The 12,756-nt window shown below is 37.3% G+C and overlaps 1 protein-coding gene across 2 annotated transcripts in view; it reads left to right on the top strand.

Annotated features, from left to right (window-relative positions):
• gbb (glass bottom boat) overlaps positions 1-12,009 on the top strand; it is a 15,807-nt gene extending 3,798 nt beyond the window's left edge. Inside the window, exons 2-6 of one of the 2 annotated variants that reach the window (XM_085656540.1) lie at positions 1,909-2,095; positions 4,524-4,678; positions 9,895-10,083; positions 10,222-10,298; positions 10,419-12,009. In XM_085656540.1, the coding sequence (XP_085512666.1) occupies positions 1,909-2,095; positions 4,524-4,678; positions 9,895-10,083; positions 10,222-10,298; positions 10,419-10,679 (869 nt within the window). In that variant the 3' untranslated portion in view covers positions 10,680-12,009. The remainder of the gene's footprint in view (positions 1-1,908; positions 2,096-4,523; positions 4,679-9,894; positions 10,084-10,221; positions 10,299-10,418) is intronic. The other variant, XM_035878755.2, reaches the window with a different exon arrangement.
• The last annotated feature ends 747 nt before the right edge of the window (positions 12,010-12,756 follow it).

Genomic DNA, 12,756 nt, shown 5'->3' with positions numbered 1-12,756 from the left:
CAAGAATATCACACGTATAGTTATTAAATAATTTCTTTGATCGATTGATTCGAAAGAACGAAGAAAAACGCTTCGGATCGCTAATAAAATAGATATAAAAACATCTTGATACACGTGCGCATCTTTACAATATATTATCTAAAGTTTCTCCATCGCCTTTCTCTTTCTTCCTTTTACTTATTCTCTTTCCATTGGTCATGGGTATCCTCATTGGGAAGACGAGTCAATATCTCTCTTTCCCCACGTGAAGCCGCGGGCAGGTAAAAATGTCTCAACTTGGGCGCCCATGTTCATCCCAGATAGTTCTTTTGCTCCTCTCTTCCCAAGACCGTTCTCTTTCCCCTCTCTTCATCTCTCATTCTCTCGACTATCTGTCTTTTACCAAGGGCGGCTCTCTTGTCTTTCCGACAAGAGCGAGAGTGAGGCAGAGAGAGAGAGAGAGAGAGAGAGAGAGAGGGAGAGGGAGAGAGAGAGAGAGAGAGAAAGAGAGAGAGAGAAAGAGGGAGAGAGAAGCATTTAGCAAAAACCAAGAGAGAATCTAGAAGGAATAGATAGATGATGGACCGTCCGGTTTCTTGCCGAGGTCGAAAAGTGGCGAATGCAAAGTGATTGTGACTTTACTAGATAGGACTAATGGCTCGGATCGGCCTTAACGATGCTTAGTTTATTCTTTTCGAAGAAATACCAATAATGCCTTAAAATAATGTCAAATTTTACTTAGTAGAAGAATTAAATGATTCGTCGTTAGTAAGTATGAAAAATAGTTTATCGTAAAAGAGCCTTGAGAATAAGGTATGTACGATAGGTATGCAAAAGGTACGTAAAAGAGAGTAGATAACTAGTAAGAAAGATAACGAAAAATAAGAGAATGCATATACTCTTTCTTGGACGGCTACTTCCTCGTGGCCAGTTGTCGGACTATGATGCGCGTTTGAATGTAAGAGAAGTCGGATGAAGCTGTGGGAGGGTGGAGGAGTCCAAGTGGGATGGAGTAGAGTGGAACGGACGGGTACGGAGGGGGTAAAAAAGAAAAGTCCACTCTTGGCGTGGAGCGGTCCAGAATGGACTCGAGCTATTCGGGACCACCCCGAGTGCCAGGGGTCCAGCCTCGCTCGCGGCAATCAGGTGCCGTTGGAATGCGACCGTCCAAGAAAAACAAAACAAATTTTTATGCCCTCGTCTGCTCCCCGCCCCCTCTTAAGGCCCTCCTATACGGCTCTCCTTCGTTCTCTTCCTCCTCCCCGCCTCTGATCAGAGAAACATTAGGCATTACTTAAGCCTCCTCTGTGGCCTCTGGAGCCGTTAGAGGAAGAAAGCGAATGGGAAAGAGTATGTTCTCTCTTCTCTTTCCTTTTTCTTCCTTCTCTTTTCTTCGTTCCTCCTCTTCCATGACCCTTCTTCTCTCTTAACTCGAAGGGTAAGATAGTCTCTAACTGTAGCCGCTTTGACGGTAAAAAAAAAGGACGATTTCACGCTGCGAATTGTCTACGGCTCGTTTTGGAGATCCTCGTTTACGAGAATTGCCCTTATCGATCTTTAAAACAAGCCTTCCTCTTTGAAATAAGCTTTGTCGGTATAACTAAAAAAGAAAACTGACCCATATATCAAGATTCTTCCGTTCGAACGGAATTTTGCGGGAAATTCATTTCTTTTCATGTGACTTTGTCGACTTAACGTGACTCATTGAGAAACGTTCGGATAGATTCTTTCTAAGAGAATTTTTATAACGTTCGTAAATGACCTGCCTTTAGCTGTCCCCTTATCTTTAACGACAGAAGCTTCCATAGTTTAGTAGATAAGGAGTGGAGACTAATTGCCTCTAAACGAACCCATCGTAAATTTACGTTCCACGCGGTGACCGTCGTTGAAACATTACGGCTTAATGAAAGTGCTTTTCTCGATTCGCAGATCATCACGTTCCTGGGGTGAGGCACGAACGCGGAAAAAGGCTTTGGTTCGATGTCTCGGATGTTCCACCTGGAGAACACATAATTGGAGCTGAATTAAGGCTTTATCGAAGCATAGACGTGAAAAATCGAAGGAATCGTGGATCTTACATGATCACGGCATATCGGGTTCTAAGAAGTGAAGATGGGTAAGCCTTAAGATTGAACAGTTTTTCGTTGAGATCTCTCTCTCTCTCTCTCTCTCTCTCTCTCTATATATATATATATATATATATATATATATATATATATATATGTATATATATATATTTATATATATATATATGTATATATATATATATACATATATGTATATGTATATGTATATATATATGTGTGTATACATGTGTGTATACATATATATGTATGTCTCTCTCTTTTTCTATCCATCTATCTACCATGTGGACTCTCGAAATTAATACGATGAAAGGTGGCGAATTAAAAGTTTCTTCTTCGCAGGTTATAAGTCGCAACTTATCTTGTCGATTATGAACGAAGGTGCATTTCTTAGTTATTCATATTTCAAATGTCAAAGAAATCGAGAGAAGAAGCGTTTTATCTTTACCTATTTCTTATTTTCTCACTCTTTCTGTCTCTTTCTGTGACTTTTGTTTTTTCTCAATCTGTCTTTTCTATCACTCTCATAATTTTATCTAAAGAGATAATTGATCTCCAAGAGAGAAGCAAGACCAATTTCGTTTGAGCAAAGGGAATATTGGTGGTTTTTGACATCGTCATCGTAGTCCTAATTAGGCGGTCTTCAAGTCAGCGAAAAAATGTCAGGTATTTTTGTTCTACCTGTGAGAAAGCATCGAGGACCCATTCATCTCTTTCTCTTTTCTTTTTTCTTTTTCTTCCGTCTTTCTGGTTGTCTGATTCATACCCATGGTTGCGTCTAAGGTATGCCATATAGTGATGACGATAGTAGATGGTTGTTATTTTTCAAGTACGAAAGATCGCACGTCTTTCCTTATCAAATGGACCATTTCCAGCTTTCTCGATGTAAGGATCTCGGCAAGGACGATACGGGTGGTAGGGAGATCGAGGAGGAATAAAATCTGATATGGCAGGGTACGCGCGCGACGAAGAAGAACGAGCATTTAACGCATGGAAGAGCGGTCGGTCGATTAATTCGGTCCTTCCGAGAGGAAGACCGAGCTTCCAGCGTGAATGGCGACGGCGTGTCTATGCCCGTCACTGTCCGTCATTGGTACCTCCGCAGACTTTGGTACTACGACCTGACCGATATACAGGCCCCGACAGGAAACGCTATTCCGTAAATTGAGGTAAATTAGCCGTGGAGACGACGGACTCCGGGCAAGGAGTTAAGAATGCGAGTTACTCGCTGTGCCTACGCAGTTAGACGCACGCAGTTCCTCTGTCTCCACCTCCACCTCCTACTCTTTCCTCTCCTTCTTCGTTTCCCTCGATGCGTCACGCATCCTTTTCTTCCTATTTCTTTTCCTTCATCTACTTGAGGCTTCTTTCGAGACAACTTGGCGACTCAGCTTTCTTATGTGCGCTCAGGTTTCTATAAATGTTCTGTCAGATACAAGACGCAACCACGTGCTCCGCTCTGCCACTCTTCGACAAGTGTTTGTAAAAAATTTGTGAGCCGACCGTATATATAGCTCTGTCTCTCTCTCTCTCTCTCTCTCTATGTATATATATATGTACATATATATAATATATATATATATATATATATATATATATATATATATATATATATAATCGGCAGGTCTACCTTCTTCGAGAGTCGACGTTCCCACAATCTTTTTCTCCGCATGATTCATTGTGCTTCGTGAAGCGGCCAAGCATGCACCAATGCGAAGTAATTTACATTAATTTCAACTTTTAATGGTTTTTTCATTTCGACAATTTGCCAAACGATGATGTTATAGATATGATGATTGCAACGAGTGAATGAGCTAGGTATGCGAGACGATGCAAATTCGTTTACGTAAGAATCTAATGCTTTTCAGCCGATAGATCCGATCGATTTGCGCTCACGCGAGAGGAATGTTATTTGAAACGCAATAATTATCGTGGGAAGAAACGAACGTGACGAGATAATTCATTATCGGTATATACATGTATGTCTCTACATACCGATAGTTATATATACGTATATAGGTATATATTACGTACGAAAAAATTATTATGTCAACTCGTCCGATGGCGTTCGTTTCAACGGGAAAAACTAGAAATGTTTCCTACTCGCATAAGACATGATTAGATGTATTGACGATGCTGTAACGATAAGTAGATTTTTCTACGTATCGGTGCGATTTGACACGCACTTATTGTTAGATTATGAGTAACGCATGTTTCTCTCTGTCTCCGTCTATTCGTTTGTCTTTCCCTCATTCTCTTTCTCACTCTCTATCTATCTCTCTTTCTAATTATGCGTAGGCACGTTAATTATCTCTTCAAGGATCTAAATACGACGCAAAGCGTGCTTCTTTGTAGTGGATGACAAGGCAGATCTTGCATTGGTGATTTGTTAAAGACAGCAAACGATTGGCTATATAGCTTTATACTTTAGTATATTAATATAATATTATATATTTTTAGGTCACGGGAATTACAATATGTTGATGCGATAAACACGACAATAGGAAGAGAAGGATGGTTGACATTAAACGTCAGCGAACCTCTTTCACATTGGGTGAATAACCCCAATGGAAATCGAGGATTGTATCTTTCGGTTCATCCTGCCGATCGTTCTGGTGAGTGGACAGTTATTTTTATTATAAGCTCGATTATTTTTTCAGGCATAATCGATCGATCATACTTTTTTTTCTGTTTATTGTATTTGTACGACAAACGAGTTTTCAAATTGTAGGCATGAACGACATTGTTGTAATAAAAATGAAAATGTTCGAAAAAAATTGCTTCAAATAGATTACAAAGATGAAGGCTACTTACTAAACGATATTGCCTACGAAAACGGTGAGGGGGCGGGGGATAAGCCCACGTGATTACACGTAAATTGTCGTAATGCGAAGTTCACGCGTGCTTAAGCATGGATATGCTTTTACACATGCACGGATGCGCGTGCTTACAGCATGCATTGAGCAACAGCTCATGGCTAATAAACGCTTTAGGGTCAGAAGTTCGACGCGGTGAATTCCGGATCGTTCCTATACACCTGACTCGAGGAAGACTGTATGCTATAGACGCGTATAAGTATACACCTGTTACAAGCTCTCACTTCCATTCTGGAAAGAGTTTCTCGCTCTCTCTCTCTCTCTCTCTCTCTCTCTCTCTCTCTCTCTCTCACTCTCTTCCTCTCTCCTTCCTCCGCCTCCTCCTCTCATTTCTCTCACGCATAATTATTAAGACCTAACAGTAACTAGCCAAATAGTCATACTTTTTCGTATCATTTTCTAAAGTAATCAGAATCGATTGAGAAAGAAATTCTTATTGATTTCTTTAGTGAAATTTCTTCAATAAAAGTTCTTGATCTAAGAAAATATTGAAAAAGCACACGTTGCTTCCTTTTTCCGTCATTCGCGCAAATACAATTCATCAGCATGATTTTATAAGTAATTTAAAGTTCTTTACAAATGGTTGCTGAGAGACCTGGCGTCTGCTTGTCTTCCCATGTCGGTGAGATGGTCTCTCTCCAGTTTAAGATGTAGAAGAAAAAAAGGCAGATGTTTGGACACGTCACGAAGGGGAAAGGGATACAGAAAGGAAAGAGAAAGAAGATACCTAGATGATACGATAACTTCGACCATGAATCTTATTTTGTCACTGAATTTCAGATGAAGATCACGGAGAGTGAAACAAAAGGCAATTCGTTTTTAATAGCGAATAAGAAATTCATCAATTATTTCGTGAATAGAATCACATCAGGAATCGAAATAATTAAATATTGAATTTATTCAATTATATTATAATTCGATTACTTTGGCTTTAGAGATGAGAACCTAATCAGTCAAACATTTATTACTTTATTAGAATAATATTTAATAATAAATATTTATTACTTTGTCGAGAGATCGATCTGTTTCAAACACGATAGTAAAAGATGACATTAATTGTGACCCTTTTATTGTTAAAACACGATCGGGACTTATTGGTGGGTTACAACGATATCATCGAGAATATATAAATGCGGTATGTTTCAAGCAAAGTAGCTGAAACCATCCGAACGTCGCGTGTCCGTAGAGTTTGTTGTTTGCCGCGCCTAGATCATTTTGTTGCTTGTTTCTTTCTTCCCATACCCTGTCACTGTTCTCTCTCTCTCTCTCTCTCTCTCTCTCTCTCTCTCTCTCTCTCTCTCTCTCTCTCTCTCTCTCTCTCTCTCTCTCTGATACCCGCACACGTGCACACCGTCTTCCACTTCTCTCATTCTCAGTACAACCGGTTTACCTTTGATCATTCAATATAAAACACAAGATCGGAGGTACACACTTTCATACAGACATCTTTTCTGTACGTACGGATTAAGAGAGATACCTGCATACGTGTGTGCGTGCACGCGAGCTTCAAGAGGAGAGAAGAGGAGAGAGAGAGAGAGAGAGAGAGAGAGAGAGAGAGAGCGAGAAAGAGATACCACAATATATCCTTCTTTTTTATCTTCGTGGAGAGGCGCGTTCCTCTTGCAACACGTATTTACCTACGAATATTCATGCACGCGTTTCCACTCTCTCTCTCTCTCTCTCTCTCTCTCTCTCTCTCTCTCTCTCTCTTTTGATGACTCTCAACCAAAGGGTTGTCAATTTTCCTCGTTTGTTTGGACTCGTTCATCAAGTGGCTACTTCTGTTCTCCGCGAAAGAGTTTTTTCTTCTTGCAAAAAATGAAACTCTTTAGAAAGTGCAGTCAGGCGATGCTATCGCACTCAAATAATCGTATGTATGCTTCTTTTCCACGTTACGCCTACGCATACTCGACTTGCAACACCTCGGAAAGTTAACGACGCAGCGCGTGATACGCTTTCGTCTAATGGTACTACAGACATGTGTAAAGATCCTTTGATATTTTAAATTGTATGTCCTATAGTAATACTTTTATTATTCTTTCTTTTCTTGTACCATTAGGTTGATACAAACAGTATTAGGGATGGGTTCGGAGACACATAACGGGTTTATAACCCTACAAACAATATACATTTTAATTCAATGTATTTCAGGCTCAATGTAAACAAATAAATATTGTGAAAAGCATCGATTAGAAGGAATATTACAATAATACAAGATTAGTTGGTATTTAATTTGTGTATAAAGATCGTTCTATCCTTGAATCTCGAAGAATGAAGATAAAGATAAAGATAAAGATAAGAATCATATATTCTCTTGTTCTCAATAATTTAAGGACATGCACGCGTTTTCTAAAAGAATTCTAGTTAACGTTTCTAAGAAGCACTTTTCAAAGTCGGGAGAGAAGAGCATTTCTTCGATGTAGTAGGAAGTGAGAGGAGCTTTGATCGACTTCGTAAAGTGGAACAGAGTGCAGTAGCAGCAACAGATGTCTTATAATCGTCGCATTCCACGACGTACGCTTTTTTCGTGCACGATGTCGGAATATAAACGCGATCGTTCGATACGCGTGACATATATATACGTCTTATTAGATTGTGTCACTTTTATAAATTTCTGATCGAAAAAGCTACAATTTTCTAGATTTCTAAGACTCTTCAACGTTCTGATAGAGAGAGAGAGAGAGAGAGAGAGAGAGAGAGAGAGAGAGAGAGAGAGAGGGAGAGAAAGAGAGAGAGAGAGAGAGAGAGAGAGAGAGACCGTTAATGGCGAATGAATTAGTATAACCGTTTATTGGAAATAAGTAATACGTACATGTATACGCGTGGGGCTGCTCGTTCGAACGTAACTCTGAAGCCATCGTTCTGTAACGGCATGCATTCGTCGCGATCACAGTGGCAGGTGACCGTTGCAATCACGGCAAATGCGCGTTCCTGCGGACCAATTTACTAGCTTTCTCGAACTTCTCTGCATGGCCGAGAGCCCGTAAGAAGGATCATTTGCATACACACCGAGCAATGCCTGCCCGGAGAGTCACCGGTGTAATCTCTTTCGCCGGTCCGCGCCTCGAGGCAATGGTGCCTTTTTTCTTTTTATTCCTTTCCTTCTCCTCGTGGCCAACGAGAGAGTCGAGGAAGAAAAAAGAAGAAGAAGAAGAAAAGAAAGAAGAAGTGGAAAAAGAAAGATAAAAGAAAGAGAAGGGAAGGGAAGATTCCTACGCTCAACGAATCCAACGAAATGTGCGTTTCGAATTTGCAGGCGAAACTTTGTCGTACGAATAGAATAAAACTGTCTAAATATGTATTCGATCTTTCACGAGTCTTTCTATAAATTTGCATATAGTTACTGAATATTTCACTATTTCACGTATACGATATACTCGTGATAAGATAACGATCGAGCAATTGAAACGCATACGTATTCATATGTTCCCATACATTCGCATACCTGAGAGAATCGTAAACTCGATGCGCGGAATAACTTTATTCGAATGTTGCTTAACGAATACATCCAAGCAAACTTGGATACATCAGGGACCTATGGATATTAAATAATAAAATAATTGACAATTTGCAAGATAGAAGAATTATTTATATCCATTCTGACAGTTGAAACATGTCACATAATTACTTTCATATACCTTTCATTCGTACGATGTGAAATATTGTTTAGATCTCATTCGCAAGAATAAGGAAAATTACGTATAATCTCGTATAATTTCGTATAAATTAGAGAAATTGCGTGGAGTAGGTGCCGGAGCAACAAGGAAATTATCTTGCATGCTTATGAAACTGTTAGTGATTCCGGTTAAAAATAGCGATCAAGCGTTCTTTTTATGAACGAACCCGTTAAATAAATCATAAGATAGAGTTATACGCATTGATCGTGACACGACTAGTGTAATAAGGACTGATAAATTGCTTCAAGGAAATAAAACGCCGTTGAATATTTACTGTGGAACGATGCTCGGTTTGCTGATCATTGCTATTCAATTATCGGTAATGCAATGTGGAAGGTCGTTTCACAGTCAAGTTTCTTCTGCATTCAATGGTGAAACGTTCATGCACAATATCGATAGATACATTTCGATATGTATCTCCCAAGAGTCCAATTTCCTTTCGATCGTTAGTCGCTGTCGTTGTTGAAAATCATCGACGGTGATAGAAACGTAAACGGTAGGTAATCGATGTCTAGCTCGATCATCGATGCGAGCACGCGCGTACCTAACATATACTACATACATTATATATGCATACATGCATGCTGTGTGTGTGTGTGAGTGCGCGCGCGCGCGCATGCGTGTGTGTATATATGTATGTATGCATGTATGTATGTATATATATATATATATATATATATATATATATATATATATATATACATACTTATATATATACACACACACACACATATATATATATATATATATATATATATATATATACATACTTATATATACACACACACACACACACATATATATATATATATATATATATATGCCACATAATTAAGATATACTACGTGGCAACGCTACGTTGCCTTAATTGCAGGGCTAACATGTTGGGAAACCGCGAACTGTAATCTATATCGTCGAAGTGAACGGCTCGATAGGTATCAGACTGCTTGAGTTAGGCTCGAGATTCTTAAATGGTTAATATTCATGAAGGTTGGCTATTAATAATCTCAAAAGGCAGACCCATTCTAATAAACATACGTTTAAATGTATTCGTCGTACTTAAGTATGTATGTATCCATTCGCAAGCTTTCCTTTTATGAAGCCAAATGTGTGCGTCGAAATAAAGACATTGTCGAAATAAAATTGAAACGATCCGTTTAAATAATATCGATGGAATACGTTCGATATATCGATATTCTTTCTTTTTATTCACAAAATGAAAGAAACTTTAACAAGTTAATCGAGTTTTAATACATATAGCTATATTTTTTGTCTCAGTGCACGAGATGAGGCCAGAGGATATCGGCATCGTTGGGTTCAGAGGTGATCCGGACAAGCTACCCTTTATGGTGGGTTACTTCAAAAGCTCTGGCATCAGAGAATCGAAAGTGAGACAAAAACGTGATGCCAGGAGAAGAAAGAAAAGCGAATCGTCTAGCTTAGATTATCGAAATAATCCTTACACCGGTAATTATCGTTCTTCGACTCGTATTTATTTTTTTACATTTAACAAGAAAAAAAAAAGAGAAAAAGAATTCCTTAAATAGACGTACGTGCATATTAGACTACACGATATTTGACATCTTCGAAATAAATGCATTGTAGATCCTGGCGCGCAATACAACTCGAGAACTTGCAAGATCCAAACGCTCTACGTCAGCTTCAGGGATCTTCAGTGGCAGGTAAATAATGAAGAATCGCTTAATGCATTATTTTATGCAGAAATTTCTTCTATTTGTCGATTCGGCCTTTGTCAGAACTTGTTGTTATTTATCGATGAATAATGAATATTGATTTTATAGGACTGGATCATAGCACCGGACGGGTACGACGCATATTATTGCAGCGGTGAATGTAATTTTCCCTTGAACGCTCATATGAACGCTACCAATCATGCGATCGTACAAACATTGGTGCATCTCGTGAGCCCCGGTAAAGTACCAAAGCCCTGTTGCGCGCCTACGAAACTTTCTGCCATTTCAGTCTTATATTTTCTCGACGAGAGCAACGTTATTTTAAAGAAGTATAAGAATATGGTTGTAAAGAGCTGCGGATGTCATTGATTAAGTTTACTCACTTTTTCGAAAGAACAGTCCTTTCAATAGCGAATGGATCGTCGTTCGATCCTGCATCTGGAAGGTCGTCACCAAGCTTGGCGTTTTCAATGCTTTTTTTTTTTTTTTATTCAAAACGTTTCAACAGAAACATGGCAATGAGTCGTAAACGAGCAACGATACCTACGTTTTCCCATCATTTTTTATAATCATTGGTAAGACGCAACCCCGATGCAATCTTGACGCAACGTTCAGATCCAAATTTCTCTCTCACACACACACACACACACACACAATAAGGATAACTGCAACGAATGCGAGAAATATATTTTAATATATCGAATATCGATGGCATTTCAACTGAAAGAATTCATTTAAGTGACATAACAAAGTTTAAAGACTTTACACAAACTTCGGTTATAGCTATTGTTGAATAAAACAATGTCTTTCTCTTTTTTTTCTTCCGAGAATGTACATTTATTTACATATGTATGAGAAAATATCAATGCAATTATTCCATGTAATTAGACTTATTTATATTTCTTAGTATATCACTCATTCGAACGGACATTGTATGTAAGAGAATACTCTTATCGAATATACCTATATTATAGAGTTATTTAATGTAAACCATTCCATTTTTTAATGACGATTGTTTGGAAACGAAAATTGGATAATTTATTATTACAACCTCGCGCAATGAAAACGTCGTAAAATTCGTTAAATAACAAAAATTTTGTAACCTTATGACATTTATCTTTTGCACTCCTACCGCGTTTTTTGCAAAAGAATTTATAATCAATAGTGAAATTCCTCAATGAGAAAAATAATGTTAATTATTAATTGCTGCTAATTAATCCAAAATAAAAGTCAGGTAAGAAAATAAATAAATCACGCGTGCATATATATATATATATATATATATATATATATATATATATATATATGTATGTATAAAATTAGATCTATTGAATGTCAAAGTGTATGGATGGGATTCTTCTTCTTATTTCTTTTTTTTTTTTTTTTTTTTTATTTTAAGTAACGAAACGTGTATGAGTGTTGTGCGGAGGTAGGTATGTAAATTGAAACATAATCTAGTTTACAGTTATGTTCTCACAACTTTTGTAACGACAATGTAAATATACCGTTGTACATATGTTCAGCAATAATATACATTGCATTGTAAAAAAAAATAGGTATTTCCAAAAATTATTTTGTTTTCCATTTCCTTTCTAGAAAACAAAATAAAAAGTATTAAGAATATTGACGTAATATAAACAGCAATATTTAATATATTACATACTTTTTAAATATCTAATGCGTTATTAGCGTTCTATTTTAAATAACACTCTAAATATAACCTGGATTATTTAGTTACAGTTAATATATTATTTATTATACTTTATATTACTACATACATATATATATATATATATATATATATATTATCGTCGGTAGGTAACGCTTAAATAAAATTGGGGTAATTGTTAAAAAGCGTCGCTAACAATCGTTTAATAGCTCTTCCTTTTACCGACAGGAGGTAACCTTACATTAAGCATATACTATCTGAAAAAAATGTGAAAATAATCAACGAACACAAAGGAGCGCTTAATATGCACTTGCAAAGTTTATTTCATGCAGATAAAAAGGTTTAACCTTTCCTAAGAAATATTTCGAAAAAATTCATTATCTCTTTATCCTATTTTGCAATCTCGCAGGACTATCTCAGTTTGTTGTATTTACTTGTTTCATAATTCGTGTCTCTAAAACGTATCTCACCTGCCCCGATCTATTAACACTTACAATTAGTAAAGCGGTATTTTTATTCCTACAATAAGATGTAATACGTAAGAAGAGCAAAACATTATTATATCGTATTAAAAATATTCTATTTCACTTTATATATCACTTACATTATGTATCATCAATTACGTTAGATAAGATTGGAATTAGTGCACACCCAATTCTTATAGTACTGCATTGTAAGATTGTTTAATTTATAATATCTTTTGTATGTCTAACCATAAAGTTTGTGCATACACTTGCTAATAATAATCCTCCTTGATATTATTTGATATCATTCGAT

Source organism: Vespa mandarinia, chromosome 4, assembly GCF_050613455.1.
Source record: "Vespa mandarinia isolate Hongniang chromosome 4, ASM5061345v1, whole genome shotgun sequence".
Classification (NCBI taxonomy): domain Eukaryota; kingdom Metazoa; phylum Arthropoda; class Insecta; order Hymenoptera; family Vespidae; genus Vespa; species Vespa mandarinia.
The sequence above is the reverse complement of the archived record's forward strand: the minus strand, read 5'-3'. Positions and strand labels throughout refer to the sequence as shown.